This window comes from Alosa sapidissima, chromosome 21 (assembly GCF_018492685.1).
Source record: "Alosa sapidissima isolate fAloSap1 chromosome 21, fAloSap1.pri, whole genome shotgun sequence".
NCBI classification, from domain to species: domain Eukaryota; kingdom Metazoa; phylum Chordata; class Actinopteri; order Clupeiformes; family Clupeidae; genus Alosa; species Alosa sapidissima.
In genome coordinates this window covers 29,146,720-29,167,378 of record NC_055977.1, presented here as the reverse complement: position 1 = coordinate 29,167,378, position 20,659 = coordinate 29,146,720, and the positions used below count along the sequence as shown (strand labels likewise).

The following is a 20,659-nucleotide window of genomic DNA, read 5'->3' as shown; positions in this document are numbered from 1 at the left end:
GCATGCTAGCCCATCTCCTAAACCACCACACTACCAGCGGAGTTTCAAAACAGCATGGCCCTGGCAAATCCACAGTTTATCATGTACCGTTGATATCTGTGAGAGAGTTATTAGACGAGGCGTACAAGTCCAGCAGAAAGTAAAAGTCCTACCATATATTGGTTTGACCTGTGCACTTAACACAGGTGATTTCACTAATTAACTAATCTACCTGGCTAAGGAGTTGTACTAATTAGACTCAGCTGATTTAGTGAATAGTTAAAGCAAATATGTGGCAGGACTTTTACTTTCTGAAGCAATACTTTGCTCAGCATTTTTCAGTTTGCTTGTGTCCAGAATTGCCTAAAAATAAAGCTTTCCGTAATAACTGTGTTGGCTTATCTTGGTCGGAAACCATATCTGACTGAGACATATCTAATTATATGTCTGACTAAGAGGTGAGAAGACCTCACTGTCAGGAAACCTAGCACATCACAAGGTTACTCAATCATGTCGTGGGCGTCTGTGCCTCTCTCTGACCACTTCCTGTGACGGCAGTGCTGGTTACCACTATCTACTACGCTTAAAACATCCAACAATCGGATCACTGATAGTGGGGTAGGAAGGACTCATTTGAATTCCATCTGATAATGGCCACTGACACTGAAGGAGTTTTAAATCTGAAATATCTGAGATCTGCCCAGGGCATACTGAAGATCACTGAGCTGGTAAGAACTCTGTAGGCTACATCTTAAATCTTCCTTATACGGTCATCTATGTGCTGGTGTAGTGACCCTTAGGCTTGATGGTTTTAGTGTTCTGCTATATGTCTACTCTGTTTTTTTCTGTGACCCTTGCTGTGTCACTGACCTGCTGAAGTTACCCCAACACAAGGGACTTATTGGCCAGTGGTCTCTTTAGTGCATGCGGCCCAGTTCAGTTGCCCAGTTCTGCTGTGTGTGTGTGTGTGTGTGTGTGTGTGTGTGTGTGTGTGTTAGTGTGAGAGAAAGCGTGTGTGTATGCCTGCTTCATTCTGTTCAGTGTTGATTTGGAATCTTTTGGCACATGATCATCATAATCATGATTATTGATGTGTGCACACTGTGTGTGTGTGTGTGTGTTTGTGTGTGTGTGTGTGCGCATGTGTGTGTGCTGTTTGTCTGATGATCTCTGGCTCTGTGGCTGTGGGTGTGCAGGTGTTTCTCCTGGCTGCCTTTCTCGTCGTCCGCACCTCCTGGTTCACTGCAGTGCTGGACACCTACATCTTCTTCCAGGTCATCACCATCGGAGTCTTCTCTGCCATCTTCCTCTTCCTCATCCTCACTGCCCTGGGGCTGCCAAGCAGACTCCCCTGCATCAGTTGGAGTGTCACGGTACTACCACAACAACACTGACATGACATTTTTGAGGGTCAAGGGTTTGCATGAACAGAATTTGTAGTTTGCATACATTAAATGACTGTGTGTGTGTGTGTGTGTGTGTGTGTGTGTGTGTGTGTATATGTGTGTGTGTGTGTGTGTGTGTGTGTTAGGAGTTTGTTTTAGATACAGTGGCACTACTATGTGTCTTTCCTGTGTCCTGTGCAGCTGCAGTGAAGAGTCATGACGTGAATATCCTCGTGGCCGCCTCAGTAAGTGACACTCCCACCTACCAGCAAACAGCTCTTGCCCTTTCGCAGAATGTTCTGTCAGGTCAATGCTGTTTCCCAAAATCTCTGTTGAGTAATAATGACCAGTTAAATAATATGCAAATGATCATAGTGACACTTCCTTAGAAAATAGATAGATAGATAGATAGATAGATAGATAGATAGATACTTTTTACTGCCACACAATAGTGTTGGTGATATTTTTGTTACAGGTTTTAGCTCAATCCAGTGAATGAATGAATAAATAAATAAATAAATAAATAAATAAATAATTATTAGAAAGAAAAATAATCATTTCAGTTTAGTTGTGTTCAAGAGTCTTATTCCTGCAGAGTAGAGGCTGTTTTTGAAATGTGTGGTTTCAGTCCTCATGGATCTGTAACGTGGTCCAGACGGGAGAAGCTGGAGAAAGTGGTGCTTTGGGATGTTTTAGGATTCTGGAAGCACAGAATCATATTACGGAGTACAGAACGTGAACTGTGGGGAGGTCACACTCCATTATGTCAGAGGCTTAGGTGACAGCTCGCTCTAATTTCCTTTTGGTGCGACAGTCTGAACTCCTATACCAGACAGTGATGGGTGATGTGATGATGCTCTCTGTGATGGCTTTGTAGAAATGCACCAACTGATCTTTGCTCACATGAAACTTCTTAAGTTGCCTAAGGAAGTATAGTAGTCTTTGTTGAACCTTCTTGATAATGTGAGTGGTGTTAATGTCCCACTTCAAGTTCTTGCTGATGTATGAGCCAAGGAATTTAAAGGAGTCTGTCAAGGTTATTGGCTGGTCACATATAGAGATGGAGCTTGTTGTTGCTGCACTAGTGAGATATCAAGTCATTGGTATAGATGGAGAAAAGCAGAGGAGATAGCACAGCCCTGTGGAGCCCCAGTGATGAGTCAGAGGGCATGATGTAGCATTAATAACCTTGACTGCTTGACTTCTGTTGCTCAGAAAGTCCAATATCCAATGGCACATTAGTTGTATTAATATTCATACCTTGAAGCCTGGAGAATAGTATAAGAAGATTGATTGTATTGAAGGCCGAGCTGAAGTCAATGAACAAGATACGTGGATAGGCGTTGCTCGCTCCCAGGTGTTGCAGAGTGAAATGAACAGCTAGATTGATGGCATTTTCCAAAGATCTGCCTGGTAAGAAAACTGATAAGGGTCCATCAGTGGCGAAACACAGGATTTTAGATAGGAGAGGACCAAGCGCTCAAACAGCTTCATAGCCACTGAAGTGAGGATCTGACTGATCTGAACAGGCCTCAATGACTGATCTGAAGTCATTGAGGCCTGTTGTTTTTGCTGATTTAGGTACCGGGATGATGACAGATTCTTTAAAACACTGTGGAACTGCACACTGACGTAGAGAGGAGTTGAAAAGTGAATAAATGCATATGTTACATACTTACAAACACATATTGAAACATATGGAATGCATAAGAAGCACATGCATCTCCTATTTTTTGCATATAGAATTTATTCATTCATTAAACGTTCACGCTTTTATCCTGAGCAACATCCAGTAGCCTTCGGATTCAGCAGCTTGCTCTCTGGGTACGGTACAGTATATAACAGCATTATGACCTGTGCTACAACAAAAAAAAGACATGGAATTGACGTCACTCCACTCCAACTGAGTCTGCTTTTCCTCCTTCCCAATTGGCTCCCTATTACGCTCTCCTCCTGTAACGGGTCTGACAGTGTGTTTTCTGTTCGCTGGTCTCTATTCTCTCCTCCTGTAACAGATGCTGGGTCTAATAGTGTGTTTTCTGTTCGCTGGTCTCTATTCTCTCCTCCTGTAACAGATGCTGGGTCTGACAGTGTGTTTTCTGTTCGCTGCTAGCATAGCCCTCTCCTTCCAGCCCCTACACTCAAAGCTGTCCCCCCACATCAGTGGTAAGCCTGTCCCCCATAGACAGATTGGCGTCTACATATCTGCATATCAACACTCACAAACATTTCCCTTAAAGCAACACCAAAGAGTTTTTTGTACCTTAAAATAATGTTTCCAAAATCGTTTCAGTGGTTCATCAACTCGTAACAGGGTGAACGGCACTTTCTGCATTCGCTTCGCGGCCCTCTATCGGCTATAACCGCACTATGTAAGTTTGCCTGATCGGGTAGCGGTTCTGTAGTTCGATGGAATGAGACATGAGAAACTACAAATTTGACTTGCATCTGATGTCGCAATACATCGTACTTTCATAAAATCATGCAACATATTCTACCTTGTCTGTGGACATTGTTATTTGCAAAGCTGGTGCTGGATAAACAAATAGTGCATGCGACAGAGGAAAAGTTCTTTGGTGTTGCTTTAATTAATGTTTATGTCCAGTTAATGTTTACTCTAAGAAGAGCTGAGGGTTTCTTGTTCGGTGGTTAAAGATGTGTGTGTATATATATATTATGATATACATATACAGTACATATATTTGTATTGGACTACATGAAGCCCTGAGCTGACATGCTGACTGATTGTGGGAAAACCTTAAATAAATTAAAGTCTTATAAAGCCAGATCCCAAGTGCTTAAAACTGGACTTGAATATAATAGTATTTTTGTTAATGTTGTATTATATTTCTCTCTCACACACACACATCCATGACACTTATTTTCCTTTCCTCTCTTCAGCTGAAGTCTGATCTGGTCAGCCTCACGTCCACGTCCCAAGTTCACTCACAGCTTCCAGAATGACTCGGAAACAGAACTGAGTAGGTGGGTTTACATGGACAGTCATTCCGATTAGACTATTCTGAATGAAAATCTTGTGTCATCTGTTTACATGGCGTACGTTCTATTCTGATCAGGTGCTCTTTACATAATTTGATGGGAATAGCCATTGCCGCTTTGCTTTTGCTTGATAAGCTACAGCGGGCAATCCGACTGACCCTATATATGGTAGATAAATCGGAATAAGAACGGAATACACCACCTCTTTCATTCCAATTAAAATTCTAATCGGATCGGCGGTTTTATTCCAATCAAGGTGCTATGTGTTATTTCTATTCCGATTCCAATTGGAATAAACGTGTCCAGGTAAACCCACCTACTAACAGGGAGCATCAGCTGCTTAATGATGCCATCCAACCAGGCTCTCCTACTGGGGTGTATGTCAAGTGTGAGGTGAAGTGCCAAATCTTAGGAAGTTAACCCAAAGAAAACTGTGCTAAAGCTCCCAATAGATATATATAGGGCTTATAAGCCCTAACACCTCATTCTCCTGACTAAACAAAGTAAGTAAAATGTATTCTAAATCAGATTCATACACAGCTTATTCTGGCCAAAGTGCTGTGTATGAATGTGAAACAAAGTGCAAATGCAAGTGCTGCAGTACACTTACATCTCACATCAATAAGGAACAGCAAGGGACACAGTATTACAGACATAGCAAGTTGGCCATTAGAGGGCTGAGAAGGCCAGAGAATACAGGTGAGTTTTGAGGCCAGGTGAAGGCTCTGTCACCTATTTGCCTGAGCTGAGAGTGAGGGATATGAAGGAGACCTTTACTTGACATTACATTACATTTGGCTGATGATTTTTAACCAAAGTGACTCTCAACATGGTAAACAATTTAAACATACAGTACAATAAGAACAAGCTAGTGTATCAGTGAGTGCTATTTTCATTGTCAAGTGTCAGTTCTAGTCAGGTGATAAGTGCTGGAGTTAGCAAGGCTAGTTGCAAGTAGTGCTACGAGAGATGTTCTCTGAAGAGCTGGGTCTTCAGGAGTTTTTTGAAGATGGAGAGGGATGTCCCTGCTCTAGTAGGAACTGGTAGTATGTTCCACCAATGAGGAACAACAGATGAGAAAAGTTTGGATTGGGCTTAAAAAATAAATAAATAACAGCTACAGGGGCCATCTTTTAGGTTCAACCTCCTCTGGGTTTGTCACAAAAACTCCATGCTTGAAATACATCCCAGGTCTTCTACAAGAGTGGCTGATGATCTGCTGATTTAAAATCTGCAGTTGTTTAAAGGAACACGTCAACTTTTAGGGAAATTAGATTATTAACTAAAAGGGAGCTCTAGGCTTAGTGGCTTACTGGTGCACCCCACCTCCAGTGGTCAGACTGGGTTATTGCACGCACAGAGAGGACAAGAGGATGGATCCTCCCATCTAACACTGGGGTAGATGGGGAAAAAGCTAATTCACCAAAAAGTTGGGGTGTTCCTTAAACTGTGTTGTGGAACTGATGCTGATACTGATGCATTTATTAAGCACTGAGTGTGCAGTACATATGCCTTACATTGGCTCACTTAAATGAAACAGTCTAGGACATAGAAAGCATTAGTCTTCAATGCCATGAACAATTCAACAATCATAATGTATCATTGTTCTTATTCATTATTAGTTAAGACTGATTAATAGATAGATAGCCCTTCATTCTATTGTTTTCGGGATCTTCAGAGTTTGTAAATGTTTATGTTTTTGTTCTGTTCAAATTCTATTTAGTCTATATTGTATTTTTATTAAGGCAATATCACTTTAAATTGTTACTGGTAATTCGAATGTTAATTTAAAGCTTATTGATGTCAAAGGCGTCTGCCAAGAACTGTAAAAATAAACAGTAACATTCATGACTTTATATTCAGTAATAAACACCTGTTAGTTATGGGTTTATTGATGTGGATACAAACTTAGAGTACATTTTGTGTGTTTAAGTATTTTACGGAGTATTAGTGGGTACAAACAAATCTATCAAAGTCTTTGTTTCTTGATTAGAGCATGTGTCACTTAAAATACCGCTGGCCTATACTGTAGACAGAGCAGAACAAAACAGACAAAACAACTCTATTTTTTCCAATAAATACACCTTTAATAGAATGACAACAGACCTGATCCATACAAACATCACTACGGCGTGAGAAATAACAGGACCGTGTTTGTAGTTTTGTTATTTTTTTTTGTTCTTTTTGTTTTCTTCAAGTTTGACGATGATGACTGTACATTCTCCAGGAGTGACGCGTCGCCCCACCCCCTCCACCCCCACCACCTCTGCAACTAATGACTAGCGTTTACAGGAACATTATCTGTACAGTACATGTCTACTCTCCACCTCTCACACACACACACACACACACACACACACACACACACACACACACGTATGTGCGCATGCGCGCACGCGCACACACACACACACACACACACACACACACACACACACATAGAAACAAGTAGGCGCACACGCACAGGGACACGCACGCACACACTCACACACAGGTACAAACAGGCATGCAGGTGCGCACACACACACAGGTACAAACAGGCATGCGCGCGAGTGCACACACACACACAAACAGACAACAGACAGACACAGACACACACACACACACACACACACACACAGACACACACATGCACACACATGCACACACACCCCTGCGCACGCATGTTACTACAGAGTCAGTGGTGTCTGGATGATGGTATGCAAAGCCCAGCCAACTTGCTGCTGGTTCTAGACTGCGGCCCGTCCCCGGCCTAGATCCAGCACAGATGCAGGACAGGGGATCCCATTAGACACAATGTGTGGAGTCGGGATTTCCTCCCTTCAGGCCTGTAGGTCTGCGTCTGATTGGATGACGTGTCTGTCTTCAACAACTCCCACAGAGCAGTGGATCAACAATTCTCCCTGACTACCGCGTAGTGTGTGTGTGTGTGTGTGTTTGCTCTCTGAGGGTCTCAATGCATTTCAATTCTATTTCAATACTGAACATATTCCTGCTCCAATATGACTTCCCCACTACCCATCTACAACCAGTTCTAAACATGCTCCTCTCTCCATCTAGAACCACTTTCAACAATCCTCTCTCGCCACCTAGAACCGGTTCAAACACTTCCCTTCATCCCATCTAGAACCAACCAACATGAGTTCCTTGCCTCCCATAGGCCATCAAACTTTCTACCTCCGAACACCCCACTCCCCCCTCACATCTCTATTTGAACCCTAACCTTTGACCTATACATCAGGGGAGAATCACAGACAGGGTTAGTTTGGGCGTCACCATTATCCGTGATTGACTCTCCACACAGCACTCTCCAGGGGAGTAGAGAAGAAAAGGGAAATATTTACATGTTTATCTATTTTTAACTAACGGACGCCGGCAAACTTCTCCATCAGAGTCATTTCCTACCCTGTGTGATGCAACTCCCTGCGTCATCTGACCTTTAGAGTTTTACCCTTCCCACTGCTTCAGAATACTGACTAGGACACATAAATAAAAAAGCATGAAGTTCAAGCCAAAACAATTCCTGTCTGAACCCCGACCCCGACCCCGACCCCCCCCCCCCCCCCCCCCCCGACCCCCCCCGACCCCCCCCCCACACACAGCAGTGGTGTTTCATTGACCGCACATCCATGTGGGCTCAGAGCCCAAATTCCCTTTTTTAAGTGTCAGTGTGTGAAACGCTGCCCCCTGTAGGAGCCCTCCAACTCCCGCCACTGCATGCGCACTCCAGGGAGAGAGGAGGTGGGTGAACAGAAAACCAAGGAGAGAGAGATGAGATGAGATGAGAAACTACCTCTGGTGATCTAACCTTTACACATGAGCTCTTCCCAAACATATCTGTCTATTCATCCCCTACAGCTTCAACAGCCAAACATGACACACACACACTCCCCTCTCTACCTCCCTCCCACCCTGACTCACATAGACATAGAGAAACAAACAGGCCACAAAAGTAAGTGTGTGTGTGTGTCAGGTTTACAGTAGGTGTGTGTTGTGTACACAAAAGTGTGTGTGTGTGTGTGTGTGTGTGTGTGTGTGTGTGTGTGTCAGTAGTCTGTATGGTTGTGGTAGAGAGAGGCCGTTCTCACAGCATGCAGCTGTTAGTTGTCTCAAAGCACAAGCGCAGGTGTGTAGGGGGAGGACAGGTAAAGGGCAGGTACAGGTAAAGGTGAGTGGAGAGCAGTGAAGCAGGAGGCGGAGAATAATGTGCGTGTCCCCTCCCCCTTCTCATGATTGGTCGTTTTCTGCGGGGGGCGTGGTGGAGTTTGTGGAATCCAGTTCTGATTTGCTGGAGATCCGATCTAGTTCAGCTTGTACATCTGTCAGTCCCAGTTTAGAACCTACGGAACCAAAACACAGACTCATTTTAGAACTTACAGAAACAGAACAATGCAATCAAAACAATTAGCAGGGTTCCCACTCTAAGTGAAATGTGAAATTCCATGACTTTTCCCTGACCAAATAAAACCTGAATTTCCATGACCTACTATATAATGAAGGGTAGAATATACCGAGCAAAGATTTCAGAACAGTCGTGTAGCGTTCAAGAATCTTTTACTTTTTTAGAAAGGGAGATGAATAAATGGGCATTGAATTGAAAGTTGGGCTAACCCCAACTCAAGTAAGCAGTAAAGCTAATAACTATATTTTGGCAAGTACATTTTAAACTGCTACAGCAAAATTCCCTGATATTCCATGACTTTGCCCCCAAAATGATAAAATTCCCTGACTTTTCATGTATGGAATAGACTTCCCAATATTCCATGATATTCCAGAAATTCCATGACCTGTGGAAACCCTGAATTAGCATCTCTAGAATCAGCATGAATGCAAACACACATGCACGCACGCTCAGACAGACTAAAACAAATAAAAGCAGAATAAAGAGCATACGTGTGTATACATGTCTGTGTGTGTGTTAGAGATGCGCGGATGGGCTATTATTTCAACCGTAACTGCATAGCAAAACTTATCATCCATCCGCACCAACGCTTTTTGATAAATTTTCAAAACCGCACCCGCCCGCCATCCGCTGGTTGTTTTAATGTATATGGGTGATGCGGCGCTGCTGACGTGAGGCTAGACAGCTCTTGCCTGTTCTAGAAAGACTGATCCAATGCAGCAAATATATTAAAAGGCTAAAGTCCTTGGCTATGTTGTAGCCTATCCCCAGAATATTAGCAGCAAACTCGGTCTCTGTCTCGCAAAACAGTCTCCAAATAAAATGCACATCGGCCTGTAGCCTACAATTTTATCATTGTGATAAAAAACGCAATTTGGCACATAATTTCAACATGCTGCTATTTAGCCTACCAATTAATGCCTATTGTACTTTATTTTTTGCAAAAAGAAAGAAATCCTCAATAAAATAACAAGTCATTCACATAATAGGCTACTTTACGCACTGTCATGTCAGGGTGACACTATGACAAGCCTGCTCTGAAGACTCCCATTAATTTTGACTGCATGGGGAGAAAGCGCGTCTTTTTCAGACAGACAGCACAATTAATTTTATACCAGCAGGCCGATCGGACTATGGCGCCTCGATATTAAAGAAACGCCGACTCTATTCATTCCGAAAGTCCACCGCACAACAGTGCAACGTGCATGTTCACATTTTTAGTAACAACCGCCAAACTTGCTTGCTTGCCTTACACATCTAAGTTTTCCGACTATTTTTCTTACCTTCTTTTTTCCGCTGTGGATGTTATTGAGCTTGTAGAAGTTATAACTCTTAAGTTCTGAACATCTCGCACTGCCATTGCCCGATGTCATTTCTGAGTCATATCACTCCATAATCTGTCTCTCTTCTAAATGTCTATTCCCTGAATGGTAGGCTACAATGACTGTGTTTTATATATAATATCGAAACAAAATGTTTAGGCCTCCTCCAATACTGGCAGGTTGCAGATTTGCTTAGTGGCCCAACAAGGCTCTGCAACGAGACGCGACATGGGAGATGAATCATCGGTCAATTTGCACTGTAGCCTATTCTACTTTCTTATTGCACACTGGAGAGGAAAAAATGCTGGTAGGCTACGATAGGCTACTTAATTTACACTTTTTGTTACCTTTAGTGTGTGTGTGTGTGTGTGTGTGTGTGTACGTGCATGCGTGAGAGGGGTTGCTCAGTGAAACATCGGAATACACCCAATTCCGCAACACCATCTCTGATAGTAGCCTAGGCCTAAAAAAGCAGCATGCGTAGAAGCAACTATAGGCCAAATTACTGCCTGAGGAAAATTTGACTATTTCAAAGTGTGCTCGTTTTTTTCGGATGTAGGTAACAATTTAACAATGTATAGGCTATATTTTTTTTCATTTGATTGGTTCAACCGCCACCCCGCCCGAATTTAATTAAAATATCATATTTCTTAATGTCATCCGCCCGATCCGCGGTTTAACCGCGGAGTCCACGGCTGTAACCGCGAACCTCTAGTGTGTGTGTGTGTGTGTGTGTACATTGGCTCCTACCTGACTTCCTGACTGTGCCCGGCGTGCTGCTGCCTGTGGCTGGTTGTCCACCTGGCCCAGGTGACCCTGCCTTCTTCGTGAGCAGACTGTTGAAGAAGTTAGCCAGCACCCCTTCACTGGTTTGACCTCCTACAACACACACACACACACATAAAATTCATACCTCATCTAACTTCATCTAATACGTATACACACGCATGCACACACACACACTTTACCTACACCATTACCTCTCTCTCACAGACACATGCATTTACACAGACACCATTTTATCTCATGGATCACCATGTGATAAACAAACACAAACACACACACTAACAATTCACCTGAAACATCAAGAGACACACAACATTAACATTCTATCTCCCAGAAAACATACACTCTCTAAACTGGCAGCAACACCCATGGACAAGCATTGTGGGAAAAACTATGCCACCATGGGCCAAAAAAAGACAGTTGAACAGTCCAGTGAGGAGAGGAGTCTGGCAACAGGGGCCAATCAGAGAAGAGAAGCATCAGCAGAGGCAGGGACAGCAGAAAGCCAGAGTTCATTTCACAGAGGAGAGATCTGATCGAATCAGATCTAATGTGATCCCAGTCAGAACGGAGTGATGACACCATGAGGATGGAGGAGGAGAGTACAGGAGAAAGAAAGGAAGAACAGAGAGAGAGAGAAGATAGGAGAGAAAGAAAGGAAAGAATGAATGAAAGGAAAAGAAAGGGATGAAAGAGTAAAGAAAAGAGAGAAATAAATAGAGAAAAATAATGGTAAGAGAGGAAGAGAAGGGAAAGATAGAAAAGTGAGAGAGAGAAAAGAGGGAAGGCCTGCATCCTCAGGGGCCCGGTCTCATACACACCTTTCATGTTGGGATCAATCTTCTTGGTACCTGATTGCATGGGCATGACGTTAGCCACATTAGCCGCTGCAGAACGGTTGCTGGTCCGCGGGGAGCCAGTTGGGGCTCTGTTGGTGGGGTCCTAGACACACACACACACACACACACACACACATAAAACACTATTAGAATTCACCACGATACTGAATACCTCCAGACAGACACAGAGAGATAGAGAGAGAGAGAGAGAGAGAGACACTCACCACTGGTCTGCCAGCTGTGACAGGCGGTTGCTTAGCCAACAGAGACTGAAAAAGCGCGCGCACACACACACACACACACACACACACACACACACACTGTTACTTTACAGCAGTGAACGTCAAGTTCTAAATCAATAACATCATATAATACCAAGTTCAAAAATAGAGAAAATAAGAATGCAATAGTATCACTTCAATACAGTTAGAACACTGAGAAAAAGGAATAGCATGCGTGTTATCACTTAAATGTTTCACTTTGCAATCTGTGCAAATGAGCACATACATTTGGCAAGAAGGATGAACAAGTGAATGCCTTTGTGTTATGACTGCGATAGTGACTGCAATGAGTGCCTGTTTTGCACTGCACATAAAAATGGGCACTGCACAATAAAAAAAAGTCATGCTCACTGTGGAGCTGAGATCTCAAGTGCGTTCAAATTCGCAAACATAGGCGAACGTTTGCAAACAAGTTACTGTTTGCCTTGAGTTTTTGCTGAGCGTTTGGAAACACTCACAAACAGTCTGAGGAGGTAGTTCTCCCAAACAGTCTGAGGAGATAGTTCTCCCAAACAGTCTGAGGAGGTAGTTCTCCTCGAATATTCAGTGGAGCTGGACCTGACCTTGACGAAGGTACCAATGCAAGTACCGTTACAATGGAATGTTAACACCAAATCGATTAAATCGAACTGTTCAGAGAACACCAAATCGTTCAAATCGAACTGTTCAGAGAACAATGTTCGCCAATGCTTTCCGAATTTGAACGCACTTCTGTACTTTGCTTTCAGTGAAGCAACAGCTTAAAAGCCCATCTGAGCGATGCGTGGAAGGAAGAAGAACACACAAAACATGGTGCTCTCCTCTTCTTATGCAGCGCGTGCCATTTCCAAATGTAATATAGCAACATCAAAAAAGGTCACATTCCAAAAACTTCTTTTTCATTTCTTTTAAATATTTTTCTTAGCAGAGAGTATTTCTCTTAGACTTAGACAGAACAGCGGAAAGCTTGCTTATTGTTCAGCTGCAATTAACATGCCAACGTTAATCATCATATGGTCTTTTCATTGTCAATAAAGAAAGAGATTTACAAAGATCACCACAAATGTTTTAAAAATCCTCCCGTTCCACCCCCCACCTGTCATGTCTCTGCGCCCCACACTTTGAGAACCGCAGCGTTACAGTCTGAACACGCACGCACGCACGCACACACTCTCTTCTACCTTCAGTTGTGTTTGTGCAAGTGCTGGTCTCGTCAAAGAGAAAGAATCTGTTTCTCACCTGTAGTTTCACTAAGAACACCTGGTCATCTTCAGCCAACACCTCCTTCTCGTGTACAAACTGACAAGACAAAAGAAGACAGAAGAAGCCGTCATTTCACAAAAATAACTTTAGATGGAACACCTTTCTATCCATCTGCCAGTGAGCGAGAGAGAGACATTTCTACAGTTAAGCCAAAAATTATTCAATGCATTTTTGTGAGTAAAACTTCCAGACGTTTTCAAGACTTGCACCAACATATTTTAAAACTTCTGGAAAACATTCAGAATTTCAATACATTTCCAGAGTAGAGCGAGCCATCTGTGAGAGGAATCAGAAGTCTGGACAGAGCTCCTCTCTTCTCTCTGAGAGAGGAGTCGGAGGTTTGGACAGAGCTTCGGACAGAGCTGCTCTCTCTCTTACCTTCCTCACTGGTGGTTTCACTATTGCCTCCTCAAACACGTCGTCTGCTTTCAACGTCTGGAAGTTCTCATGCAAGATGGAGATCTTTTTCTCATTGTCCCAACCTGCTGGACTGTATACATGCACAGTTAGACACAGACACACAAACGGTTTAGTTACACCTACAGATAGACACCCACCACACATATACTGTATACAGGACACACAACACACACAAAATACTGTACATACAGAACAGCATATCAGTAAAAGCACCTTTAAATTGTGAATGGCACTTTAAAAAAAATGACTGAATTGCTGAATTGACAGTACATCTATTTTAGGTTTACAAAACACCCATAATACCGGTACCAAAATAGTATTATAACGGCATGGACTTTTGACATTAATATGCCTTCTGTGTCTAGCTAATGGTGCCTGCCTGCACAATGAAACATGATATTGGCTTTGTTGGGATTCTAGGAAGAAAAATATGCAGCCTGTTGTTTCCGTGCTCTGTCTGGTTTGATCTCAGCTTTCATTCCTCTCACAATACACCGCCCAATGTCTGAAAACACCAAGACTACTGCTGCTGCACACACACATACACACACGTGGAGGTGCAATTCATAGTGACTGAGGTACGCATATCTGGCTTATTTCATTGCTTACTGTATTGTCTGTTGTGTAATTTACCTCAATATGCCATCTTCAGTAAGAACAGATAGATAAAGAACAGATTTTCACACGAGGTTCACATGGCATCTTTGACCTCTTCTAATGTTTTCCAAGAAAAATCTAGATAAAGCCACTGGTAATGACCACACACCCAGGAGCATACAGCGCTAATTTTTGACCTTTCCAAAAACTGACGGATTTCGACCTGCCAGGCTGTTGTATGAGTCACCCGTCTGCTAGCCGAGTCGAGTCTGCCCACCCTAACGGCCCTGAGTGTGTGTAATGAGTGATTCATAACCAGAGCTGTTTGGACAGGCAACGGTCTCACACAGACAGACATAATAACAACACACCAAAAGGTACATGTATCAACATACGTGTTTATGATGATATGCCATGTAATATTAGCATTATTTGTCTAAAGACCATGATGGTAAAAAGAGTCGTAAACATGGGTGGGAATGCTAACAGCATTAACGTTATTTGAGATTACTAATCAAACCCCAACAAGACTGACAAGAGAACTGAAAAACAGACGAGGCTGAGCGCAGGACTGCACAGGCTTTTGGTTTTTAACATAACCAGTGCAACGTTAAATATTGTGCCTGGGGACCCATCAGGAGCCCGAACTTGATTCACTATTTACTGAATTCTGAATCCCTACACAGCCGCCTAAGGTCTGGATCAAGATTCAACCTAGGACAGCATGGGGGGACCACAGGAAATGAGAGGCGCTTAGCAACACAGAGTTGAGGAGGGGTGAGATGCTTAGCGACATGGAGAAACAAGGAGATGCAGCACAAGTGAGGCACTTAATGATAGAGGGAGACAAGTAGACACCTATAGCTTAGAGACAGAGAGACACGAGGAGATGATGGGAGACAGACCAAGCGACACAGAGAGACGAGGAGGGGATGGATAACTCACATGAAGACTGCGTCTCTCTCCACCACCTGGGCAGCCATGTTGAAAGGGAAGCCGTAGAGCCGGTGCACCATGTACTTGTACAGAACGTCCAGGTTCTTTCCCTCCTTCATGGACGTGTAGAGAAGAGACGCCCCGTCTACAGGAGGGGTTAAAGGTCAAGGACAACACAACAACAAGCCAATAACAACATGGCCATGGACTAATAACAACACGTCATCAACGGCTTCTATTAAAGGTGCAGTCAGCGACTGCGCAGGAAGTCACGTTTATTTGTGTTTATGTTTAAATGTATTGCCAGACACTTTTGTCCAGAACAAGGTACATTATATTTTAAACAAGGCCCAAATTAAACACGCCAGAGAGGTAGCTCACACCTCCCTTCAAAAGAGTTACAGCAGTTACTGCTGTACTACTGCACAGAGTTCCAAGAGCACTGGACAGGGTTCCAACAGCACTGGACAGGGTTCCAATAGCACTGGGGCGCTAACAGCATGCTAAGGATACACTGCAGACAGAAGCGTCTGATGTGGGACTGGATGAAGTCTAGGTGCTCGTCTCTGTAGTCGTGCTCCTTCTCCAGGGTACTAATGGAGTCACACTGTAGGACAAGAAAGAGCACATCCATTAGGCTCTACTTATTCAGCTTTGTCTTTTATTTATTCATGCGGCATTGTACATACGTCCATTATTACAGGACCGCTCTCCCGGAGTAACCACAGATTAAGTGCCTTGCACAAAGGCACAATGGTGGCGGCTGTATTTGTATCTATATGTTAAAACCAGTATGTAGTAACAAGTATGCATTACAAAACATATGTGCTCCACTAACACATTAGGTTTTGAACTGTTGATGTGCATGTTGTAATTGACTCAACAACCATTATGAGAAGAGAGAGTGTGTGTGTGTGTGTGTGTGTGTGTGTGTGTGTGTGTGTGTGTGTAAGCCAGAGTAAAAAAGACAGATGGAGAGATTAAAAGAAAAAGAGTATATGTATGTGTGGGCGCGTGTGTGTGTGTGCCCGCGTGAGAAATAGAAAGAGAGAGAGACAGCAAGAAAGAGAGGGAAGGACAAACAGGGAGTGTGTGTGTGTGTTTACCTTAGTACAGACCACCACTATGGGCAGGCCGAGGTTGTGTGTTAGTGTGTTATCCCCCAGCGGTAGTAAGACACTCTCCTCCTCTTGGTCTGGGTTTCTGCGCTGCGTTACTGCTTCTAAGTCACTTCCTGGTTCTGCATACTCCTGAAACTGCTTTACCACTGCACACACACACACACACACACACACCACACACACACACACACACCACACACACACCACAACACACACACAATTTCCCAAGCTTAATGACCACAGAATGGAAAAAAGCCAAACATGCTAAGGTCATATCAAAATGTATGTACTTCTGGCTTTAAATGAATATATGGCACATCTGCCATCAAGGGGAAATGATGATATCATGGGATTCAATGCATTTATTAAGCCTCGCTCTAGTGCCCTCTTCAGGTTAAGTTCATAACTAGAATATTAAACCCAGTTTGATGCGTACTCTACACAGCTGGGACACAATATTCAGCTACAGCTCCATTTAGTAACACGGAGCCCTACACACACACACACACACACACACGTCCTACATACATCTGTGTTTTAGTTCCCGAATTTGTCACGGGCAGGGAAGTGGGGGCTGGTCGCTGTGTTCCCCAAGTATGCATGTGTACACACGCACACGCGCATACACACACACACACACACTCTGTACATCTGAGTTCTAGTTCCCTCTCACACACACGCTCTACGTACATCTGAGTTCTAGTTCCCTCATGGTCTCGGGCGGGATGCGGAGCTTGTCGATGTGCTCGGCCAGCACACTGGCCCACTTGTGCAGGGAGTCGAGGGCCAGCCATGGCCGGGACAGGTCCACCACCAGCAGGGCCACCGAGTGGGGCAGGCTCTCTGCCGACAGCACAAACTTCTGCAGGCCTTTGTGATAGAGGTCGCCGTCCAGCACCCAGGCGTTACAGCGTGCGTGGTCTGCAGATTGACGGGGACGGACACACACACACACACACAGAAAATGCATAGCATCACACATGTACACACACACACACACACACACACACAAACATGCATACCAACACACATGTACATGCACACACACAGAGTCAAATAGTCTAAAAGTCAAATACACATCAGACATAATTCTACCACAAAAATAAAATCCTAACAGTAGTAAGACAAAGGCCCACACCTAACACAACCTGAGAACAAAGCTGACCTCCTCCATTTTGTCACTCACAAGCATCCTGTGCCACATAGATAATAAGAGGCATTCAAACAGCGTTGACTCAATACAGCTTGGCACAAGGCAACATCAAAGGAAGAGCTCAATCGTTAATGGGCTTGTTAATCATAATTAAATCGGCTCCGAGAACCACTCTGGAACACACAAAGAATGAGAAGCTCATTATGAAGCCATGTTCCTTTGACTAGTGAAGTAACTAGCTAACTAGGTAACTAGTAACTAGTAACAACACTAAGGTCACGGATCTTCCGCATAGATCTCTGTTTCTCGAAGTCACTGGGTACTGCCGGTACAAAAAATAAACAAAAACAATCTGTGCTACCTAGCTCAAGTTGCTGCAGCCAACAGCCAGAGTAGCCAGGCAGCTACAGTGCTACACTCTGGGGGCATGATTTTAAAGATATAGCCTATGTGAAAAATGGCCTGAGTAGTTCTCCTTTAAGAAAAACCTATACTGATTGATTGCAAAAAAAAAAAAGTTATGCTTTAATAGTACGCAAGTCGCTCTGGATACAACGGTCTGATATGTATGATTGCAAATTCAGTCAGTTTTGAGAATGACATCAGAAACAGGAATAGTAACCTATTACTATCAGAAACGTTATGTAGACACTGTTATAAATAAACTGTAAGATGTAGCCCATGTGGAGTATAATAGCATCTGAGGTCACAGAGAGCCATGACTGAGCAATACTGAAGTGGTCTGTGACAGCAGAGGCTCTAGGAACCAACAAAGAACACATGGCCTCTTAAAGATACAGTGCCTCGTTTATTGTATAAGGGGAAAACACCAATGCATTCTGCGTTCTGCGGTGGAAGCCTTACAAATAGACTAAAATTATTATATTCCTGCATATTTATGCATTTTATGGGTTTTATTAGATCTGTGCTTTTTGGAATCTTTAGTAAACACATGTTTACAAACTAATGCAAAAAAAAAACTTCAAGTGAAATATCAAAGAACCTAAAATGCACAGTACTGATACTTTACTCTGTTCTAAAAATAGACAAACAACCTCCTGCTCCTTTCATAATGGGAGGCGAACAGATTCTTAATGTAATGTATCTGAACACTATCAATCACCATTGAACAACAGCAGTACTTATTAGCTAAATCTAGCAATTTAATTGTAAGGGACAACACATTTATTATCCAATCAGAAGTCTTACCGTCAATGTCTTCATCGTGAACGCTGAAGTATAGATATTCTAAGCCACGCCCCCGCATATATTCCTCCACACCTTGCAATTTGGCGACCAGCGTGGTCTTACCTGACCCCACCTCACCTATAACAACACACACACACACAAAGTAGTCAGGGTACACCATGCTGGACACATCACCAGGCACAGTGCATCCATCATACAGTCCACTCCATACAGTCATGCAAACGCACAGGGATGGCACATATTACACAGACCATTACCATTGACATCTAACAGACCTGAGGGACACAGTCAAGAACATCACAAACCTAACCCCAAAACAAACACATACGTGCATCAACAGCCGGTCATAAACAATAACAGATTAGTCATTCACGATAGCACGCTACCAGTTTCAGAGTGCATAGGACATTTGAAACACACATTATATGAACAAAGCACATCTTAACTGCATTGCGCTCAGCACGTACTCGATCAGAGAACCCTTTATGTAACATTAACTCAGGAGTGCCAACTGACAAACAATGCTAGCAAGCTAACATGGGCAAGCAGCGTGCATGGTCAGCTTACACAAGGGGACCTGTCACAAGCACTGCGGGCGCTGCGCTGATTAGCGTCTGCTAACGGGGATTATCGGACCGACTGGGCAACTGTTGTCATGCCCGACTGAGCAAAGCACTCTTGAAAGACACAGCTCATTGCAAGACTGTTGTCGTAAAATACTTCATTCCAGTCGTTGACAAAGGACACTGGGTGAAATGGTCCAGCGGGCCATTCATTGTTTCTAAAGAGGAAACCAAAAACGCGTCCTGGATCCTGATCCTGACTAGCGTATCGTGTCAATTAGCAGCCAGCGAGCGAAGCCATCGGCTTAATACAAAGAGACAAGCCTGTGGCAAGACACTCGCTCTCACGATTCGTTTGACACGACTCAATGCATTAACTTCTACTACCAAGCTAGGATGGGCAGTGTTGCAAGAATAGCCTGGCCACCTCTAACGTTATGCAGTGATACAGCACAACGGTAACATTGCCTTTCGAGCGCATACTCACCCATAACCACCACATTCTTCCCGGATGGCAATTTGGACCGTGAATGCGTTGATACTTCACTCAATATGGATGACCTTTAGAAAGGGACAGAAACGACATCAATAGGTGTGATCACAACCATTCATAACATGAATCATATAGGGACCATTCATAGTGGCTGATGAGATGGCTAGCTAGCGTTACCTGCTTCATCAATTTGCTTGTTAGCCGCTAGCTACTGTCAGACAGGGTTCTGAGCAATAAACACATGGAGTATAGATAAAATCTAGAGCGGCTGCATCATCGTGGGCTGGACTTACCAGAGATTCTGTCCATCTTCCTCCTCCGTATTCTGGTTCTCTGCTGTACTGTTATGCACATTAGAGTTAGCAGATAATAGTGTATTCCTCCCTGCCGCCGCCATCTTCGCAGGCTTGTGACACCCCTGAGAAGAGCCCGGATGTAGCGCACAGTAGCGCTGTCAGGGGCGTGGCGTGGTGCGGGTGCGGTGCAGAGCGGACTAACCTGTCAAATCTTCATCATTCACAACAATCAACTTGTCAAAGCACATCCAGACATGCACACATACACAGTACCTATATGTTTGCTACATGTTCTGCCATACATACTCAACACAGACGGCCAAGCCAATGACGCCCTGAAAAAGTCAGTGGGCCAGGGGTCAATCCCAAATATAAATGGGGGTTTGGGCACATTTTATGAAAGTAAGCCATAGACCAACCATTACCCCTCACATGGCGCATGGATTTATGATTAATTGTTAATAGAATAGAATATCAACCTAGATCAGCAAATTATTATTGTGGTTTGTAGCCTAGCCTAAATATGGGCTAACTATGAGCCTAAACTGCGAATTATTAAAGCAACCGAAGGGTCTGATTGCATCGCGTCGACTGCGATTCACATGCATCTGTCCTGAAACAAAGCATAGCGGATG

General features: G+C 43.6%; 2 protein-coding genes across 4 annotated transcripts; one reads left to right on the top strand and one right to left on the bottom strand.

Annotated features, from left to right (window-relative positions):
- Window positions 1–454: 454 nt before the first annotated feature.
- Window positions 455–6,428, top strand: LOC121695791 (CKLF-like MARVEL transmembrane domain-containing protein 7). 2 transcript variants are annotated; one of them, XM_042076911.1, is made up of 5 exons: window positions 460–707; window positions 1,176–1,352; window positions 1,511–1,609; window positions 3,440–3,530; window positions 4,266–6,428. In XM_042076911.1, the coding sequence occupies exons 1-5, from the start codon at window positions 630–632 to the stop codon at window positions 4,274–4,276; spliced, it is 456 nt and encodes a 151-aa protein (XP_041932845.1). In that variant the 5' UTR covers window positions 460–629; the 3' UTR covers window positions 4,277–6,428. The 2 variants fall into 2 exon arrangements, with proteins under 2 accessions (XP_041932846.1, XP_041932845.1); XM_042076912.1 differs by lacking the exon at window positions 3,440–3,530 and having other exon boundaries at window positions 455–707.
- A 1,521-nt stretch (window positions 6,429–7,949) lies between these two features.
- dync1li1 (dynein, cytoplasmic 1, light intermediate chain 1) lies at window positions 7,950–20,175 on the bottom strand. Of its 2 annotated transcripts, none has more exons than XM_042076898.1 (13): window positions 20,022–20,175; window positions 19,723–19,796; window positions 18,673–18,789; window positions 17,001–17,231; window positions 16,296–16,456; window positions 15,703–15,796; window positions 15,199–15,334; window positions 13,615–13,726; window positions 13,213–13,272; window positions 11,938–11,982; window positions 11,696–11,816; window positions 10,839–10,967; window positions 7,950–8,704 (listed from the first exon to the last, which is right to left on the bottom strand). In XM_042076898.1, exons 1-13 carry the CDS (start codon window positions 20,123–20,125, stop codon window positions 8,592–8,594), a joined length of 1,497 nt encoding a protein of 498 aa, XP_041932832.1. In that variant the 5' UTR covers window positions 20,126–20,175; the 3' UTR covers window positions 7,950–8,591. The 2 variants fall into 2 exon arrangements, with proteins under 2 accessions (XP_041932832.1, XP_041932833.1); XM_042076899.1 differs by having other exon boundaries at window positions 11,726–11,816.
- Window positions 20,176–20,659: the final 484 nt, after the last annotated feature.

Excerpts from the sequence above, each read along its gene's own strand:
- LOC121695791 (XM_042076911.1), top strand. The coding sequence starts at position 630 with ATGGCCACTGACACTGAAGGAGTTTTAAATCTGAAATATCTGAGATCT. Across the intron at positions 708-1,175 it reads TACTGAAGATCACTGAGCTG|GTGTTTCTCCTGGCTGCCTT; the intron begins GTAAGAACTCTG and ends GTGGGTGTGCAG. Across the intron at positions 1,610-3,439 it reads ATATCCTCGTGGCCGCCTCA|ATGCTGGGTCTGACAGTGTG; the intron begins GTAAGTGACACT and ends CTCCTGTAACAG.
- dync1li1 (XM_042076898.1), bottom strand. The coding sequence starts at position 20,125 with ATGGCGGCGGCAGGGAGGAATACACTATTATCTGCTAACTCTAATGTG. Across the intron at positions 11,983-13,212 it reads TGTTCTTAGTGAAACTACAG|TCTCTGTTGGCTAAGCAACC; the intron begins GTGAGAAACAGA and ends GCGCTTTTTCAG. Across the intron at positions 11,817-11,937 it reads TCACAGCTGGCAGACCAGTG|GACCCCACCAACAGAGCCCC; the intron begins GTGAGTGTCTCT and ends GTGTGTGTCTAG.